The 20,426-nt window shown below is 46.1% G+C and overlaps 1 protein-coding gene and 1 long non-coding RNA gene across 2 annotated transcripts; both read right to left on the bottom strand.

Annotated features, from left to right (window-relative positions):
* Nucleotides 1–4,769: 4,769 nt before the first annotated feature.
* LOC138367881 (uncharacterized) lies at nt 4,770–13,495 on the bottom strand. Its single transcript, XR_011229440.1, has 3 exons — nt 13,259–13,495; nt 5,913–5,997; nt 4,770–5,147 (listed from the first exon to the last, which is right to left on the bottom strand). It is a non-coding gene; the product is annotated as an uncharacterized lncRNA (long non-coding RNA).
* A 4,200-nt stretch (nt 13,496–17,695) lies between these two features.
* Nucleotides 17,696–18,403, bottom strand: LOC138367769 (chloride intracellular channel protein 6-like). The gene has a single exon (XM_069329726.1). It carries the CDS (start codon nt 18,401–18,403, stop codon nt 17,696–17,698), a length of 708 nt encoding a protein of 235 aa, XP_069185827.1.
* Between the last annotated feature and the right edge of the window lie 2,023 nt (nt 18,404–20,426).

Raw genomic sequence — 20,426 nt, 5'->3', positions numbered from 1 at the left:
TCCTCTCACTTAATAGCTCTGTTCACCTAACAGTAAACAAGTTACCTGGAGTTGGAAACTGTTGTGAGTTGCATGCCGGAGAATGTTAGTCACTGTCTTGATGAAATTTTGATTCGCATAACAGTTTTCCTGTTTCCGAAAATGGGAAACTGTAGGAGTGTATTGATTTAGGCTTATTTGTAGGCCTCCCTTATGGTTTGGCATAAGTACTTCCATTTAAGACGCTTAACAAATTGTGAGAGTAGACTCACTCAACGCCCTCGCTGTAAACAAGCCACAAAAACACAACTAATGATATGCAGCCTAAGTTTAATATTATTGTTAATATTAATATAATATTATAGTAATATTATAATTAGTAAGAGGATATGGCACAACGCTGAGACTCTGGAAATCAACCCACGTCACATGACGCATCAACCACAAGCGTATAACACACAAGGGTGCACGATTACCTAGACAAACTGAAGGAATGTTCCAACAAATGACTACTAAAGTTCAACCCAAGTAAATGTAAGGTGATGAAACTAGGCGAAGGAAATAGAAGGTCAGACACTGGATTCCGAATGAGAGAGGAAGTCCTTCACGAAACGAACAGAATGATCTAGGAGAAATCGCCCAACCTGTCTCCTGAAGCTCACGTCAAAAGAATAACATCGGCGGCGTATGCGAGGCTGGTTAACATCAGAACTACCTTCAGAAACTTGTGTAAGGAATCCTTTAGAACCTTATATGCCGCATATGTAAGACCAATCCTGGAGTATGCGGCCCCAGCATTGAGTCCATATCTTGTCAAGCACAAGAGAAATCTGGAAAAAGTTCAGAGGTATGCCACTAGGCTAGTCCCAGAACTAAGAGGCATGAGCTATGAGGAAAAGCTGCGTGACCTGCACCTCACGTCCCTAGAAGATAGAAGTTCGGGGAGACATGATCACCACATACAAAATTTTTAGGGGAATTGACAGGGTAGAAAAGGATGGATTATTTAACACGGGTGGTACACGCACAAGAGGGCACAGATGGAAACTGAGTAAACAAAAGAGCCGCAGAGACATTAGAAATAAGTTTTTCAGTGTCAGACTTGTTAGTAAATGGAATGCACTAGGAATTGATGCGGTGGAGGAAATCTGGAAAAAGTTCAGAGGTATGCCACTAGGCTAGTCCCAGAACTAAGAGGCATGAGCTATGAGGAAAAGCTGCGTGACCTGCACCTCACGTCCCTAGAAGATAGAAGTTCGGGGAGACATGATCACCACATACAAAATTTTTAGGGGAATTGACAGGGTAGAAAAGGATGGATTATTTAACACGGGTGGTACACGCACAAGAGGGCACAGATGGAAACTGAGTAAACAAAAGAGCCGCAGAGACATTAGAAATAAGTTTTTCAGTGTCAGACTTGTTAGTAAATGGAATGCACTAGGAATTGATGCGGTGGAGGAAATCTGGAAAAAGTTCAGAGGTATGCCACTAGGCTAGTCCCAGAACTAAGAGGCATGAGCTATGAGGAAAAGCTGTGTGACCTGGACCTCACGTCCCTAGAAGATAGAAGTTCGGGGAGACATGATCACCACATACAAAATTTTTAGGGGAATTGACAGGGTAGAAAAGGATGGATTATTTAACACGGGTGGTACACGCACAAGAGGGCACAGATGGAAACTGAGTAAACAAAAGAGCCGCAGAAACATTAGAAATAAGTTTTTCAGTGTCAGACTTGTTAGTAAATGGAATGCACTAGGAATTGATGCGGTGGAGGCTGACTTCATACACAGTTTCAAGTGTAGATATGATAGAGCCCAGTAGGCTCAGGAATCTGTACACCATTAGATTGACGGTTGAGAGGCGGGACCAAAGAGCCAAAGCTCAACCCCTGAAAGCACAAGTAGGTGAGTACACAGGACCACGTCACATGGACACATCAACCATAAATGTTAACATAACATATGATGCCGCGTCTGGAAACACAAGAAGGAAATAAAAACAAGTAAAAACACGGAAGCAAAAGGTAAACTCAGAAAAAGCTTACAAACATGAGCCAAAAAAAAAAGAGAAGCACACATATCCATCATAGACAATGGACAATACAGACAAGAGGAAACAACGAAGATGTAAACGAAAACAAGGCCAAAAATAAGCCCTTAATAAATTATAAACCACAATATAAGACAAAAAACAAGAACACAAAGTATTGATGAGAGTCGGTGTGTGTGTGTGTGTGTGTGTGTGTGTGTGTGTGTGTGTGTGTGTGTGTGTGTGTGTGTGTGTGTGTGTGTGTGTGTGTGTGTGTGTGTGTGTGTGTGTTGGTGGAGGCTGAGGGCTGTTGTTGGGGGGAGTTAAGGGGTGGGGGGGGTGTTCTGGAGGGGTTGTTGGAAAGGGGGTTTGCTGTGTGTGTGTGGGGGGGGGGGGGCGGGGAGGGATCGTTGAAGGGGGTGTTACTGGTGGGGGGGGGAGGGGTGTCTAGGAAAGGGGGGAAGGGGGTAGCAGGATAAAACCAGTTAAGCCAACTTCCACAACCCAGAAGTATTTAGCCTAACTACGCGTGTGTGGTGTGTGGCATTGCGAGAGCGTAAGCGTGCGCGCACACTGGCCTCGGGAATGAGGGATGAGACCGATAAGAACTATCCAAGTAACTACCGTTACAATAATCAGCTGACTATCAGATGGTTACCATTGTTGAGGGCGAATAGAGTCTATCTTCTTCTTGAGCTTTTATTTATTTTATTATCACTGGTAATATTTTGTTTATTATTTACTAAATCACGATTTCTTGGAATTTACATCGCCATAATATTTTGCTAGGCTATTTGTACGATTTATTTATTATTGATATATTTTCTGATTTTACTATTTTATCTTTGTATTAGGCTTTGTTGGGATCGAACTGTCGACAACCCAACACAGGGACTCGCTGCCGGCGCCATTGCTAGCTGGCCGCACACGGATTTGTTCCCGGAAAAACTCACGATTCTGAGCACCCATCAGCTCCATTCGTCGCGGTTTTGTGCGGAAGAATACATCAGTACTCCAAGAGGCTTGGTCGAGGACCGGGCCGCGGAGTCGCTAAGCCCCGGAAATCATCTCTAGGTAACCTGGAGGTAACGCCCTCATAGATGCAGCGAACGCTGAGATGGGGGGCCCTAAAATTTGAAAGAGTAATAGGTGATTTTGGACCAGGTTACTTCTATGGTAATGTGAAGATGCATAAGCCTGGCTTATGCATCTTCCTAATGCATTTTCCTTATGCATCTATAGGCCTGAGTGCATATGATGCACTTAGGCCTATAATTTCGCAGATTCCCACGCCTACTTATTAACTTACAAAAAGACTGAACGCAACACTATTGCCGTACATCCCGGCCATATTCTCCCTGAAATCTAGCGACGAATGTATTGACGTTCTGAAAATGAGAGAACCCCGTGAGATTATGGCTTCCCTTGATGTTAAAAGTCTTGTAGCGAGTAAGCCTTATACTCGCTCCATTATCTCATCATCTTAATGGCATAACTAATTAGCACTAACTACACAAGCTATAATCCTATCCCTATTTACGGTAACGGTTTTTCCACCCTCCTATCTTATTGTGAGGTGTAGTCACCGTATATAAGCAAGCGATTTGAAAATAGCAAACAGTACAATTTCCAGTCAAGAATGTAGCACTCGGCGTAGACAGTTCTAATCATCTCCAAGACGCTACAGCTTCGACACAGAGCAGACAGCGGACTAGGACCGCATCGAGCTACAACGCTCTCCCAAAATAGAGCTCCGCGACTCCGGCCTCACTCAGCTCTCTGCTCTGTTCCAAGCTCAGTCTCAACGTCTACGACATTGTTGTATCCAGGATTACTAAATAAATATGAAACTCACTAAACACTGTGTATTTAATCTACCCAGCAAAGTAACATAATCGTACGTTACAGTCTATTTACTAACGTTCTAGTGGAAAGGACCATTTGTACACATAATATTGGACTATGTGTACCAACAAGAGCACCTCCCTCCACTCAAAGTACCTCGTACTATCTTACGGGATATGTTGAAGGCCTGCACTACTGAAGCTCCTTTACTGTGCCCAGAGGGTAAACTTTACCTGCAGGTTGATGGTGTGGCGATGGGGTCCCCATTTGGAGTCTTGTTCGCCCAGGCGATAATTCAGTCTCATGTTGAGTCATCCATCGTGCAGAGGGAAGGGCTCAACCCTAGTATCTACTGCAGATATGTTGACGACATTTTCGTCTGTGTTGACAATGATAACACGTTGGAGAGGCTTCATGGCAAGCTACAGGAATTCTCAGGCTAAAGGTTCACTGTTGAGAAAAGTGAAGGAGGCAGGATTCCATTCCTCGATGTTCTTGTTGACGGTAATTCGTGTAGATTTATCACAGATGGGTACCGTAAACCATTTGATGCAGGAAAATGTATGAAAGGTAAGAGTGAATGGACTGACAGGTATAAGAGAAGCATCATCACTGCATATGTTGGTCGTGCAATACGTACATGCTCTTCTTGGCAGCTCTTGCACCACCAATTTGAACGAATCCGCCAAATTGTTGTAAACAACGATTACAGCAATACAGAATTCCATGAAATCGTAAGTAAGAAGCTAGGCCGCCATCTGACTGAGGATAATCAGACCCCAGGGGTGGAAAATCGTCCCCCAAGAGAAAACATTGTAGTGTATTATAAAAATACATTTGCTCAGGCATATGAGAAGGTGATACGAGACATAATTGACAGGAATTGTAAACCTTGCAGTGAAAACGCAAGGATTCGTCCTATCATTTATTATAACAACTCTCATACATCTTCACTCATTATGAGAAAAAAAATCTCAGCCTCCTCTGACAAACTGACGTGTACCAATATAGTGTATCATTACAAATGCAACTCTGGAGACTGTGCACTCCGAAACCTATGCTACATTGGACACACGACGAATACATTGAGTAGACGTCTTACACTTCATTTGCAAGATGGAGGTATTAAGCTACACTTAATACCTCCGTGTACTAAGGAAACTACCATAGGAATGTGCCTTAATGCTAATAGTGACGGGTCCGGACAGGTACAAGCAGAGTGTTGTCAACGCCTACGTCGACCGATCTCTCACTCACAATTCTGGTTCAAGGCAGGTCGACGAGGAACTCTGTGGAGTAAGGTAAATCCTAATCAATAATGGCTTCTCTAATGGTTATGTTGAAGACGTTATTAAAAGAAAGGTGACACACCATGCAACCTCTGGAGAGTCAACTAACACAACACCTGTACCTCCTATTAGATTGTTTTACATGAACTTCTTTTCCACAGCTGTTAAAACGGAGGAAAGGGTCCTGAAAGATATTGTTGACAGGAACGTTATCCCCACAGACATAAATCAGAAGATACAATTAACAATTTACTACAAAAACAAGAAGACCACCAACTTGCTTCTGAAGATTCTCTCCAGACACCAAGCAGAACGTCATAAGAGAGACCAACATCTTTTTATGCCTTCACATGCCCACTTGGGGATTGTCAGCCTCAAAGATCTCAGAATATAGGCAAGACCACTACATCTCTCTCTCTCTCTCTCTCTCTCTCTCTCTCTCTCTCTCTTCTCTCTCTCTCTCTCTCTCTCTCTCTCTCTCTCTCTCTCTCTAGGCGATTAACAATGCACAAGCAACAGGGCTCCATCAAGGAGCATATAATCTCCTCACACAACCAGACCATCACCACAGACATCTTAATAAACAATCGAGCAGGTATAACGACAGCAGGACACTGGACACCAGCAAGGCGCTACACATTAAAAATTCAAGGCCAGCAATCAACAACCAGTTAACAATAATTACATTCTACCCACTTCAAGACCCCGAGCCAACGCAGAGGCAGGATTCAATGACCAGTTTTATCATCTGCTGTGTGTACTCACCTCACCAAGTTGTGATTTATGCTTCGGCTCCTTGGATCCGCCTCTGAACTGTCTATCAACTGGGGTACTGGTACCTGGGCTCTATCTAAAGAAAAACTTGAAATGTTAAGCCTCTCAGAACAACTAAAATTACAAAAACAATTGTAAACTCAGTAAACAAGAAAATAAAAAGAAAATCTGTAAATAAAAAACTTGATTTATAACTATTGTGGAAATATAATAATTTACATAAAATTACAGTATAATATTTACAGAGTAGTAGAGCCTGTAATCATTGTTTTGTATAATTTGGAATTAGATCTCCAAGTTTTATTTGTCAGTGATTTATAAAAGGTAATTCAAAGCCTCCTTACAATTGTTGCTGGAGAGAATATATAGTATAACCACTAAATGAAAACTAAAAAACCTATAATTTGGGTGACGAGACATACTAAGAAAATGAATTATTGAACTGAAACACGAAGCATTAAATTTATAGGATATATAGAAAATTTAATGGGTAACTAATATAAATAAATTGCATCGTGATAGATATGGAAATGTTCACATCCTGAGCATATTACATCAAGAGTGTTTAGGAAGTTAGCTTAGATGACAGTCACTCAGGACACAATGTTCGGGGATAGGAAATGTAGATGTTTATCTCTGTAAATGTTTGGTAATATGTTTATTGTTTGTGATGTGTGTCTATGTATGTATTAACACGATGTACTGAACGGGGTGAGAATAGCTTGAGCTACCTCATCCCTTTGTGTGTATTTTACCTCAATAAACTTATTTCAATTTCAATTTCAATGTTCGGGGGAGACTGTTGAGCCGCCTCGCAGCCGTTGTTGTCTATACACATCCCAAGTAGAACGAACAAATTGCCTTTAAAAATTTATTCGAAATACTTGAGAGACTGTGAGACAATATTCACTCCTGCTGACTATCTCTGTATTCTTAGTTTTTCTTATCATTTTGATGTTTTCCAAGAGCCAGGATTTATGCAAGTGTTAACTATTCAACATATGCAACCTAAGTGTTCACATACGAAGCCAGTACATCTTTCCTCAATCATGGTGGGTTAGTTTATATTGATTAAACTGTTTACGAGGTTCAGAAAGTTGCGAGGACGCTCTCGACCCAAGTTTATTAGTGCTGCGGACCGCCTCGTAACTCTTCGGAGCTCATAAACTCTTTAATAAATGCAAATGAAGCCGCCATGATTAAAGAAAGATGTAAAGGTTCCGTCATTGGATACTTAAGCACTTCATGAATCTCAGCCGTAAGTAAAGTGTATATTATGAAGCACCTGACGGAGCGTGTAGCAGCAGCCATCCTTCTCTTTCTTCGACTAATTCTTTATCTCGTATCTTGATTTATTTTATTCTCTATAACGAAATGCGACTAATACTTGCACGGCGCATTGTGAAGGACTCGAGACCCGGAATATTTTAAGGAAGGCTGGTCGACACGCAGAATGGGTTTCTGGAGGCTGGTCGACACGCAGAATGGGTTTCTGGAGGCTGGTCGACACGCAGAATGGGTTTCTGGAGGCTGGTCGACACGCAGAAAGGGTTTCTGGAGGCTGGTCGACACGCAGAAAGGGTTACTGGAGGCTGGTCGACACGCAGAAAGGGTTTCTGGAGGCTGGTCGACACGCAGAAAGGGTTTCTGGAGGCTGGTCGACACGCAGAAAGGGTTTCTGGAGGCTGGTCGACACGCAGAATGGGTTTCTGGAGGCTGGTCGACACGCAGAATGGGTTTCTGGAGGCTGGTCGACACGCAGAAAGGGTTTCTGGAGGCTGGTCGACACGCAGAATGGGTTTCTGGAGGCTGGTCGACACGCAGAAAGGGTTTCTGGAGGCTGGTCGACACGCAGAAAGGGTTTCTGGAGGCTGGTCGACACGCAGAATGGGTTTCTGGAGGCTGGTCGACACGCAGAATGGGTTTCTGGAGGCTGGTCGACACGCAGAAAGGGTTTCTGGAGGCTGGTCGACACGCAGAAAGGGTTTCTGGAGGCTGGTCGACACGCAGAATGGGTTTCTGGAGGCTGGTCGACACGCAGAAAGGGTTTCTGGAGGCTGGTCGACACGCAGAAAGGGTTTCTGGAGGCTGGTCGACACGCAGAATGGGTTTCTGGAGGCTGGCCGACACGCAGAAAGGGTTTCTGGAGGCTGGCCGACACGCAGAATGGGTTTCTGGAGGCTGGTCGACACGCAGAATGGGTTTCTGGAAGCTGGTCGACACTCAGAATGGGTTTCTGGAGGCTGGTCGACACTCAGAATGGGTTTCTGGAGGCTGGTCGACACGCAGAAAGGGTTTCTGGATGCTGGTCGACACGCAGAAAGGGTTTCTGGAGGCTGGTCGACACGCAGAAAGGGTTTCTGGAGGCTGGTCGACACGCAGAATGGGTTTCTGGAGGCTGGTCGACACGCAGAATGGGTTTCTGGAGGCTGGTCGACTCGCAGAAAGGGTTTCTGGAGGCTGGTCGACACGCAGAATGGGTTTCTGGAGGCTGGTCGACACGCAGAATGGGTTTCTGGAGGACTGGTCGACACGCAGAATGGGTTTCTGGAGGCTGGTCGACACGCAGAATGGGTTTCTGGAGGCTGGTCGACACGCAGAAAGGGTTTCTGGAGGCTGGTCGACACGCAGAATGGGTTTCTGGAGGCTGGTCGACACGCAGAATGGGTTTCTGGAGGCTGGTCGACACGCAGAAAGGGTTTCTGGAGGCTGGTCGACACGCAGAAAGGGTTTCTGGAGGCTGGTCGACACGCAGAAAGGGTTTCTGGAGGCTGGTCGACACGCAGAATGGGTTTCTGGAGGCTGGTCGACACGCAGAATGGGTTTCTGGAGGCTGGCCGACACGCAGAAAGGGTTTCTGGAGGCTGGTCGACACGCAGAATGGGTTTCTGGAGGCTGGTCGACACGCAGAAAGGGTTTCTGGAGGCTGGTCGACACTCAGAATGGGTTTCTGGAGGCTGGTCGACACTCAGAATGGGTTTCTGGAGGCTGGTCGACACTCAGAATGGGTTTCTGGAGGCTGGTCGACACGCAGAATGGGTTTCTGGAGGCTGGTCGACACGCAGAATGGGTTTCTGGAGGCTGGTCGACACGCAGAATGGGTTTCTGGAGGCTGGTCGACACTCAGAATGGGTTTCTGGAGGCTGGTCGACACGCAGAATGGGTTTCTGGAGGCTGGTCGACACGCAGAATGGGTTTCTGGAGGCTGGTCGACACTCAGAATGGGTTTCTGGAGGCTGGTCGACACGCAGAATGGGTTTCTGGAGGCTGGTCGACACGCAGAATGGGTTTCTGGAGGCTGGTCGACACTCAGAAAGGGTTTCTGGAAGCTGGTCGACACTCAGAATGGGTTTCTGGAAGCTGGTCGACACTCAGAAAGGGTTTCTGGAAGCTGGTCGACACTCAGAATGGGTTTCTGGAAGCTGGTCGACACTCAGAATGGGTTTCTGGAGGCTGGTCGACACTCAGAATGGGTTTCTGGAGGCTGGTCGACACTCAGAATGGGTTTCTGGAAGCTGGTCGACACTCAGAATGGGTTTCTTGAGGCTGGTCGACACTCAGAATGGGTTTCTTGAGGCTGGTCGACACTCAGAATGGGTTTCTTGAGGTTGGTCGACACGCAGAATGGGTTTCTGGAGGCTGGTCGACACGCAGAGCAAGTAAAACGTCTCCGCACAGTCGACTGTGCCAGGCGTCCCACAGTCGACTGAGCCAGGCGTCCCACAGTCGACTGAGCCAGGCGTCCCACAGTCGACTGAGCCAGGCGTCCCACAGTCGACTGAGCCAGGCGTCCCACAGTCGACTGAGCCAGGCGTCCCACAGTCGACTGAGCCAGGCGTCCCACAGTCGCCTGAGCGAGGCGTCCCACAGTCGACTGAGCCAGGCATCCCACAGTCGACTGAGCCAGGCGTCCCACAGTCGACTGAGCCAGGCGTCCCACAGTCGACTGAGCCAGGCGTCCCACAGTCGACTGAGCCAGGCGTCCCACAGTCGACTGAGCCAGGCGTCCCACAGTCGACTGAGCCAGGCGTCCCACAGTCGACTGAGCCAGGCGTCCCACAGTCGACTGAGCCAGGCGAACAAATCAATCGAGAATATAATTTGACCGGATGGTTCAGGCGACTGAGAGAACACGTCGTCCGCCAGCAGTAGAGTTCCCAGAGTTATCGAGTCTTATCTCGGCGTACACGTCCAGGCCAACCATACGTAAATGTGTATGGAATCTGGCCTGTTTTGGCCCATCTAATGCTTACCTAACCAAATTTTACCAAAACACACACAAACACACACACACACACACACACACACACACACACACACACACACACACACACACACACACACACACACACACACACACACACACACACACACACATGAAACTAGGCAGTGGAAACAGGAGGCCAGACACAGGATACAGAATAGGAGATGAAGTACTTAATGAAACGGACAGAGAGAAGGATCTAGGAGTTGATATCAAACCAAACCTGAGTGTTAGAAGCACTCATCTTAGAAGCACTGGTGTTAGAAGCACTGTTGTCAGAAGCACTGGTGTTAGACCAACTGGTGTTAGAAGCACTGTTGTTAGAAGCATTGGTGCTAGAAGCACTGGTGTTAGAAGCACTGGTGTTAGAAGCACTGGTGTTAGAAGCACTGGTGTTAGAAGCACTGGTGTTAGAAGTACTGTTGTTAGAAGCATTGGTGCTAGAAGCACTGGTGTTAGAAGCACTGGTGTTAGAAGCACTGGTGTTAGAAGCACTGGTGTTAGAAGTACTGTTGTTAGAAGCATTGGTGCTAGAAGCACTGGTGTTAGAAGCACTGGTGTTAGAAGCACTGGTGTTAGAAGCACTGGTGTTAGAAGCACTGGAAAATTGGTCAACAGAAAATCTCGACTTCAAGAGAGGATGCCATGAGAGTCTACGAGAGCTCTTTCATGGATTTAACTGGCAAGTTTTTTGTTAGCAAGGAACTATAGGAGCAGAATGCCAGACTTGGCGAGATCTGTGACGAAGGCATATAAGCAGAAATTGCCAGAGGAACAGACAAAAAATACAAAAATGATTCAGTATAGGAAGAGGCCAAACCCACAAACATGTCGGGACTACAAATAAGCAAGGAACAACTGCACAACATTAAATGAAACAGAACATCACTTTGAAAAAAATGGAGAGCAGACAAATGTAAAATTGGAACCCGGCCTATTCTATACACTTATGAAAAGCACATTGCGTGGGAAAGGTCAAGTCTAAAGACTTGTTTGGCAGAAGGTGCATCACCTGTAATAAGTACACACATTATTACAAGTTCCAATAGGCTCCTGGAATCTGAACACCAATTGATTGACAGTTGAGAGGCGGGACCAAAGAGCCGTAGTTCAACCCCCGCAAGCACAACTAGGTGAGTACACACACACACACTCAGGGGAATTGACAGGGTAGACAAGGATGGATTATTTAACACGGGTGGTACACGCACAAGGGAACACAGGTGGAGGCTGAGTACCCAAATGAGCCACAGAGACATTAGAAAGAACTTTTTCAGTGTCAGAGTAGTTAGTAAATGGAATGCATTAGGCAGTAATGTGGTGGAGGCTGACTCCATACACAGTTTCAAATGTAAATACAATAGAGCCCAGTAGGCTCAGGAACCTGTACACCAGTTGATTGACGGTTGAGAGGCGGGACCAAAGAGCCAGAGCTCAACCCCCGCAAGCACAACTAGGTGAGTGCCCACATTACTAATAAGGAGTGACACAAACTACCACCATTAATTATCTCAGCACGTCAAACATAAAGAAAATAATGTGCAATATTTCCCAAAATCTCCAGATTAACAAACATTGAAATATAATGTTAATTTTTATCATGTACATAAAACATTGATAAAAGAACAATATTAATCCGAATATATTTAAAGTCAATACGTTTTGTATTTATTAGCTAATGCTATGAGCCGAAACGAAGCTGGGGATTGTGCTAAAATAATGTCTGTCGGAAAATCCGACACCATTTAATAATCATACAGATAATAGCTGTATTACCAACAAGTTACCCATAGAAAACGTAACTTGTAGTGGAATTACCATCTAAAGAAAACGGGATATCACCACCACATACTATTATAATTCACCAGCTATTCTGCTGGGAATTATTCTTAAATACATTAGTCTTTGGACTTTACCATCATAAAAACATCTTATATAAATTAACTTAATTATCAATATTAAAGTAGAGTAAATGTGACCCTTCTATCACTTTCTGAAATCTGGACAAAGTAGGCCAGGCGTCAGGGAGGAAGGGGGCAGCCATTGTTGTGTCACCTCCGAGACGTGTGGAGCAAATTCGGCTCCTATCATTCTGGACAATGTCGGCCAGTAACGTCAATAGTATGGAGTGTTAAACAGCATTGTTTATATTGAGACCAGAGGCTCACACGGGAGCAAATTCGGCTCCTGTTAAATTTACTTGGACGTAGTGTTATGGAAACCAAAGGTGTACCATTTTTCAACACGCTGTCTACATATCAAGTTAAGTGGTCTATCCGAAACCCGTTTATCATTCATTTATGGCCATTAATGTCAGGATATAGGGTGACCCGGTTAGATCGCGAAATCGCCTCATACTAAAGGCCAAGACGAGGATGCAAGATTTGTGCACCAGTTACTGGGTGATATGGAAGCTACCTCAAAGAGGATAATTTGGTGTCTACACCCTAGTTATACCTGGTGGACTAGCCTGCTGTACTATAAGATAAGGAACCTCTTCAATGTTTAATAATGTGTAGTTAATACTGTAGTTTGATTGGCTGCATATATATAAATATAAACCCCCCCTAATGTGTAGAGGATCGATTTGTGAGATTAAGAGATTATTGCAGAAATACAGTCCACTTATCATTATACAAATTGCTATCGAAGTATACAAATTAACGTAAATATAAATTCATATAAATTAAATAAATATAAATCTCACAGGTCGGTTCCCACAATGTCAGGATACTCTTAATATAAGCTGGAGATTATTCTGTAATTGTAATTTACAATACTCCTCAGCTTAGTTTCGGCGGCTTTTAGCATTATGCATCAAATTCCGATTAGAACACGAGGTTGATTAATAGCGCTAATTTGTGCTACACAGGTACTGAAGATACCTGTGCCAGCTGAGAGGATTATGTAGGGAGGGAACAGGTACCTCCGTTGGGTACTTTACCTGCAGTACCTGGTGGGGCAATGAACCTCTCCTGGAGTGGACCTTCTTTGACTTACCGTATTACCCTGAGGACCGCTGCTGAAGGCTCTACCTTCCTGAGGACTACTCCCTCTTTGGGCTCGAACCTACCTGGGCACCGTATCGTCCTGGCGACCACACCCTCCTGGGAAACCCGTTTGCGAGCTGTACCTCATTAAGGACCGTGTCTTCCAAGGGACTGTACCCTCCTCATGACCTTCTTGTGAGCGGCCTTCCCTGTGACCCGCACCTTCAGAGAGATGTAGCTGCTCTGAATAGATACCATCGTCCGGGGCGTTACTGGACGCTGTGACAGATAAGCGCTCTTATATAGAGGCGTAACCCGATACGAGACAATGTAGCAGCATGAGATTGCGCCACCTGCGACCCACCTGCTCGTCCGCCTCAGTACCAGCGGTCTTATCAGCACAAAGAGTCGCCTCCCCCCCCCCCCTCCTCCCAAGTGCTGTGCGTTAATTGCCAGACGAAGGTAAGGCATGGGGATGAGCGACGGGCCGGCCCTTCTTCATAAACAAAGGCCAAAGTCCATTCCATGCACCTGCCAAACCCCCCCGTTTATATATGGAAAACGGTTTATACACGACTCACACACCCCGTGCTTACACTAGGCTGGTTAAAGCAGCGGCCGTCCTCCCCAGACGCATTCATCAATTTGAGCATACTATGTATTAAAACTTGGTTTGTTCTCAAATATAAATTAATATTATTATACATAAAAATTCAGTGTATAGTTAGGCGTAGGTTAAGTAAGGTGTTTAGGTTCTGTTGGCGATTATTTGTATTTGAAGGACGTGGGTGAAGCATTTATACAACCCGTCCTCGACTCAAGTCCATTACATCCAGCGGTCGACCCCACAGACGCATTCATAAATTTTAACATGCTGTTCATTCAAAACGGGAATTTTCTCAAGTATAAATTAATATTATAATATATTAGCATATTGTGCATATATAGGCATAGGTTAGGTTAGGTGTTTAGGTTCGGTTGGCGATTATTTGTATTTGTAGTACGTGGGTGAAGCATTTATAGCGATGTGGTTCGAACAAAACTCGCCAGTGAAGCACTTGTTCCGGATATGTTCGAACGTCATCAGTTGTGAGTCAGCCTGTCCTCCAAACAAAGATCCAAAAGTGATTCCATGCACCCGCCAAACCCCTTGTTTATGAATGAAAAGCGGTTTACACACGACTCACAACTGATGACGTTCGAACATATCCGGAACAAGTGTTTCACTGACGAATTTTGTTCGAATCACATCGCTATAAATGCTTCACCCACGTACTACAAATACAAATAATCGCCAACAGAACCTAAATAGCTAACCTAATATAACCAATGCCTATATATGCACAATATGCTAATATATTATAATATTAATTTATACTTGAGAAAATTCCCGTTTTGAATGAACAGCATATTAAAATTTATGAATGCGTCTGTGGGGGTCGACCGCTGGATGTAATGGACTTGAGTCGAGGACGGGTTGCGTGTGTAAACCGTTTTTCATTCATAAACAGCGGGTTTGGCAGGTGGATGGAATCACTTTTGGATCTTTGTTTGGAGGACGGGCTGATTTATAGAATAGCGGTTCGAACAGAGGACGTGAGCGAAGCACTTGTTCCGGAAGTGTTCGGACGTCATCAGTTGTGAGTCGTTTGTAATCCGTTTTCATTCATAAACAAGGGGTTTCGTGGGTGCATAGAATGTACTTTGGTCTTTGATAATGAGGACGGGCTGGAAATGTGTGTGGCTCGCTAGGGTACGCAACCCGTTCTCGAACCAAGTCCATTCCATCCAGCAGTCGACCCCAAAGACGCTTTCATAAATTTTAACATGCTGCTCATTCAAAACAGGAATTTTCTTAAATATAAATTAATATTATTTTATATTACTATATTGTGCATATATAGGCATTGGTTATATTAGGTTAGCTATTTAGGTTCTGTTGGCGATTATTTGTATTTGTAGTACGTTGGTGAAGCATTTACAGCGTTGTAGTTAGAACAAAATTCGTCAGTGAATCACTTGTTCCGGACGTGTTCGGACGTCATCAGTTGTGAGTCGTGTGTAAACCGTTTTTCATTCATAAACAGGGGGTTTGGCGGGTGCATGGAATGGACTTTGGGTCAGTTTGGAGGACGGGCTGCTTGAGGACGGGCTGGGGGTACGACCGCTGCGGCAGCTGCTGGTATTGAGAGGATTCGACTCTTGGGTCTGAGGATGGGTTGAGCGATGGTCAATGACGTGTCATGTGGGTTGGTTTAATCTTATCAAACAAGGGAACACCTGTTTTGTTTACCTCAGTACAAATGTTCTGCCCATTTATTTCAGCTTCTCAGATTTTAATGATATACTTTCCTTCAGTATGCGTTCCATTTGTTCCATTTCCGCTGGTTTTCTCACTGTCAGTACAATAAAATCAAATCAAAATCTTTAGTAATAAGTGTATCTTCATTATTGAGTTTACACAAAAATGCCAATATATGATTTACATATGAGAAAGTCATAATAATAATTTATTATCTATACTAGCCTCTTCCCGGCCTGGTGCATTTTTGGGGTAATGACTTACCAGTCACTGTGATTATATACTGCACTAGACGCCAGGAGCGGCGGGGGTGATACACATCTACACTACACACACCACCTTCATCACTGTAGCCATCTACACTACACACACCACCTTCATCACTGTAGCCATCTACACTACACACACCACCTCCATCACTGTAGCCATCTACACTACACACACCACCTCCATCACTGTAGCCATCTACACTACACACACCACCTCCATCACTGTAGCCATCTACACTACACACACCACCTTCATCACTGTAGCCATCTACACTACACACACCACCTCCATCTACACTACACACACCACCTCCATCACTGCAGCTATCTACACTACACACACCACCTTCATCACTGTAGCCATCTACACTACACACACCACCTTCATCACTGTAGCCATCTACACTACACACACCACCTCCATCACTGCAGCTATCTACAGTGCACATCGCCATTATCACTGTAATCACATTTTATTACACACTAACTTCATCACTTTGATCATCTTCACTCTCCGGACACTGTAGGCTCCCCCCATCTCTGCAGTGTATAGGTTCAGGGGCGCTACTAACACATAATCATCTTGGAGAAAATTAATCTAATCGAGGTTGCAATCTAGAATCAAATGAGGCGGGAGGGGGGGGAGTACATGACCCCTGACCCCTTCTCCCATGACCTTCCCCAACATTCACCAAGTCACCGTGCAAAGTTCGGTAAAATTAGCCCCCACTATCCTGAGCCCCCTAAGCGTCTGCAACCACCATCCTTTGATAAGCAAAAAGCAGACTTCTATAAATATATTGATCATTCTAAAATATATAGATACTCCATGTTCATATTTAGATCTACAAGCTTTAGTGGTCAGTAATACACAAAGGTCACTAGAGATGATGATCGGTAGTGCCCGGATTAACCCGATAAATCTGTCTTTATATGTCTGTATCCTGCCTGGGCCATTTTTGATTTGGGAAGATGAATGAGAAGGGGCAGCGCCTCCTGGAGTTCTGCTGTCGTCATGATCTCTGCATCACCAATCTCTTCTTCGACACCAAGCCCCAGCATAAGGTTTCCTGGAAACACCCCAGATCTAAGCATTGGCACCAACTCGACCTGGTGCTTACGGGCCGTAGCAATCTGAGAAGCGTCAAACTGACCCGCAGCTTCCCAGAGCGCAGATTGTGACACCGACCACTCTCTCGTCCTTTGCAGAGTAAAGTTCCAACCCCGGAAAATCCACAGAGCAAAGAAGGAGGGAAAACCACGCATTAATGTAAACAACACCTGTGACCTTCACAAGGTGAAGGAATTCACTGCTGCGCTGGTAAAGCTCCTTCCTGTACCACCCTGCGATAGCGCAAGTGAGAGGTGGTCACATCTCAGGGGCACTATTTTCAACACTGCCATGTCCACCTTCGGTAAGAGGCAGAACAAGTCAGCAGATTGGTTCGAGGCCAGTGCAGAGGAATAGTTACCCCTTGTAGAAGAAAAGAGACGAGCTCTCTCCTCCTACAAGAACCTGTCCTCAGAAAGAACCAACAGGCCCTCCGTACTGCCCGCAGTAGAGTTCAACAAACTGCGAGGCGCTGTGCTAAAGATTACTGGCTCTGACTCTGTTCCAGCATCCAGACTGCGGCCACTGACGGCAACATAAGAGGCATGTACGAAGGGATCAAACAGGTAACAGGCACTACACAAAACAAGACAGCTCCTCTGAAGTCAGCCTTGCCCAGCCACTTGGGCTGGACGGAAGAGCGACGGTCTCGCTTCATGCAGGTCGGCGTTCAATCCCCGACGGCCAAGTGGTTGGGCACCATTCCTTCCATACAATTCCATACAGATCCGTGCAGGTCCATACAGATCCGTGCAGGTCCATACAGATCCGTACAGGTCCATACAGATCCGTGCAGGTCTATACAGGTCCGTGCAAGTCCGTGCAGGTCCGTGCAGGTTCATACAGGTCCATGCAGGTCCATACAGGTCCGTGCAGGTCCATACAGGTCCGTGCAGATCCATGCAGGTCCATACAGGTCCGTGCAGGTCCATACAGGTCCATGCAGGTCCATACAGGTCCGTGCAAGTCCATTCAGTTCCGTGCAGGTCCGTGCAGGTCCGTGCAGGTCCATGCAGTTCCATGCAGGTCCATACAGATCCGTGCAGGTCCGTGCAGGTCCATACAGGTTCGTGCAGTTCCGTGCAGGTCCATACAGGTTCGTGCAGGTCCGTGCAGTTCCGTTCAGGTCCATACAGATCCGTGCAGGTCCATACAGGTCCGTGCAGGTCCATACAGATCCGTGCAGGTCTGTGTAGATCCGTACAGGTCCGTGCAGGTCCGTGCAGGTCCATACAGATCCGTGTAGATCCGTACAGGTCCGTGTAGGTCCATACAGATCCGTGCAGGTCCATACAGATCCGTACAGGTCCGTGCAGGTCCATACAGATCCGTGCAGGTCCGTGTAGATCCATACAGGTCCGTGCAGGTCCATACAGATCCGTGCAGGTCTGTGTAGATCCGTACAGGTCCGTGTAGGTCCATACAGATCCGTGCAGGTCCATACAGATCCGTACAGGTCCGTGCAGGTCCATACAGATCCGTGCAGGTCCGTGTAGATCCATACAGGTCCGTGCAGGTCCATACATATCCGTGCAGGTCCATACATATCCGTGCAGGTCCATACATATCCGTGCAGGCCCATAGAGGGCCTAAAAGCATGCATCACTTACCTTTTTTTTTAGGAATACTCCTGCGTGGGCCCTAAGCCTTTGGCTGGCCCACTAAAAATGCAATCCAAGCCGGGAATCGCACTCGGCTGAAAGCCAGGTATCCTAGCGAATAGACCACATGGGAAGGGAAATTATCAGGGGGAAAGCTCCAAGCCATTATAACTATATATACCACAGGAAAGGGATCAGGATAAGGATTTGGGATGGGACGGGGGGAAGGAAAACAAAACATGAATGCAACGTTTCCATTTACCTGATGATTCCGCTCACCTAAAAGTAAATAGGTAGTTGGGTATAAGGCAAGTGTTGTGAGTGGCAACCTGAGGAAGGGCAGGTGTTAATTAAAACAGCCCTCGCTCATTACAAAGGTTAAGTTAGCTATCACTAATTATAGCTGCTAGTACAGTTATAAAATTATCACCGTCTCCCCTCCACTTCCCACTCTCAATTCTGGCCCATGTTGGTGAGCGTCAGGTGGCAGGCGGGACGGAGGGGTCGCAGCGCCTCGGAGGCCCTCTGATAACGAGGCGCTGGGACACCCTCCCTTGCCCACCACCTGTTTCTCCCTCCACCTGTCCTCCTCCTGCAGGGCCCGTGTTCTTCACCAACCCTCCTGAAGGGCCCGTACGTGTTCTTCACCAACCCTCCTGCTGAAGGGCCCGTGTTCTTCACCTACCCTCCTCCTGAAGGGCCCGTGTTCTTCACCTACCCTCCTCCTGAAGGGCCCGTGTTCTTCACCTACCCTCCTCCTGAAGGGCCCGTGTTCTTCACCTACCCTCCTCCTGCAGGGCCCGTGTTCTTCACCTACCCTCCTCCTGAAGGGCCCGTGTTCTTCACCTACCCTCCTCCTGAAGGGCCCGTGTTCTTCACCTACCCTCCTCCTGCAGGGCCCGTGTTCTTCACCTACCGACCTCCTGCAGGCCCCGTGTAAGGCATGTGAGGGAGTGGAGTGAAGTAAGAGTTATCCCACTGTTCCGTACCACTGAGATATCTTAGTAGTTAACTACTCCTACAAGACCGACGAGGCGCTGGTTAATTTCACCAAACAAAATAAACAACTGAGAGTTTATTTATTTATTTACTTATTTATTTATATATATTCAAGAAGGTACATTGGGATTGTGAGGATACATAACATAGTACAGTAATTACATTGTTGTAAAGCCACTAGTACGCGCAGCGTTTCGGGCAGAAACATAGTGGTTTATAACTCCCCTTGTAAGGACACTGGCATTGTTTACGTTGGGCAGGCAAGTAGGGAGCTCTAAACTAGGAAAAACAGAACATAAATATTACTTTTTGCTTCAGTATCTGTTGCTAGTCTCAAGACGCTGACCTGACCAAGAGTGGGAGACTGTCCTCCACCATCCCTCATATAAGCTGTCTCTCTGTCTACTTGTCCGAGGTTGGAGGCCAGATTCTTGAAGCTAGCCTCACTCAGTTTGTCGCAGTAATTGCTGCCGGGTACGTAGCCAACATGGGTGCGTCAGGCTTGCCATAATAGAAAAAGAGTTCCACGTTATACTGTGCCAAAGTGATCCCTCACGATGAATCTTACTATATGCCATTATGAATTGATTCTGAATATTACACCTCGTCCCTAGATACCCGGGAGTTATTAGCTTGTTGTGGGGCTGCATCCTGGGAGGGGGGGGGGGGGGTTGAGTTCAATATTTCATCCTTGGTGGAGGGGGGGGGGGGTGAGTTCAGTAGTTCAACCTTTTGGGGGCAGGTTGAGGTCAGGATATTTCGATCTTGGAGGGGGGGGGGGGGGGCTGATTTCACTAGTTAGACCTTGGGGGGGGGGGTGAGTTCAGTGGTTCGTCCTTGGAGGGGGGTTGAGTTTACTAGTTCGATCTTCGGGTGGGAGCGGGGGGGGGAGGGTGGCACAATAAAAGCCTAACATATATATGTACACTGGCTGTCTGTCCCCCGACACGATTATTATTATTAAAAAGT

This window comes from Procambarus clarkii, chromosome 23 (assembly GCF_040958095.1).
Source record: "Procambarus clarkii isolate CNS0578487 chromosome 23, FALCON_Pclarkii_2.0, whole genome shotgun sequence".
NCBI classification, from domain to species: Eukaryota; Metazoa; Arthropoda; class Malacostraca; order Decapoda; family Cambaridae; genus Procambarus; species Procambarus clarkii.
This window is presented reverse-complemented; position numbering and strand designations above follow the sequence as displayed.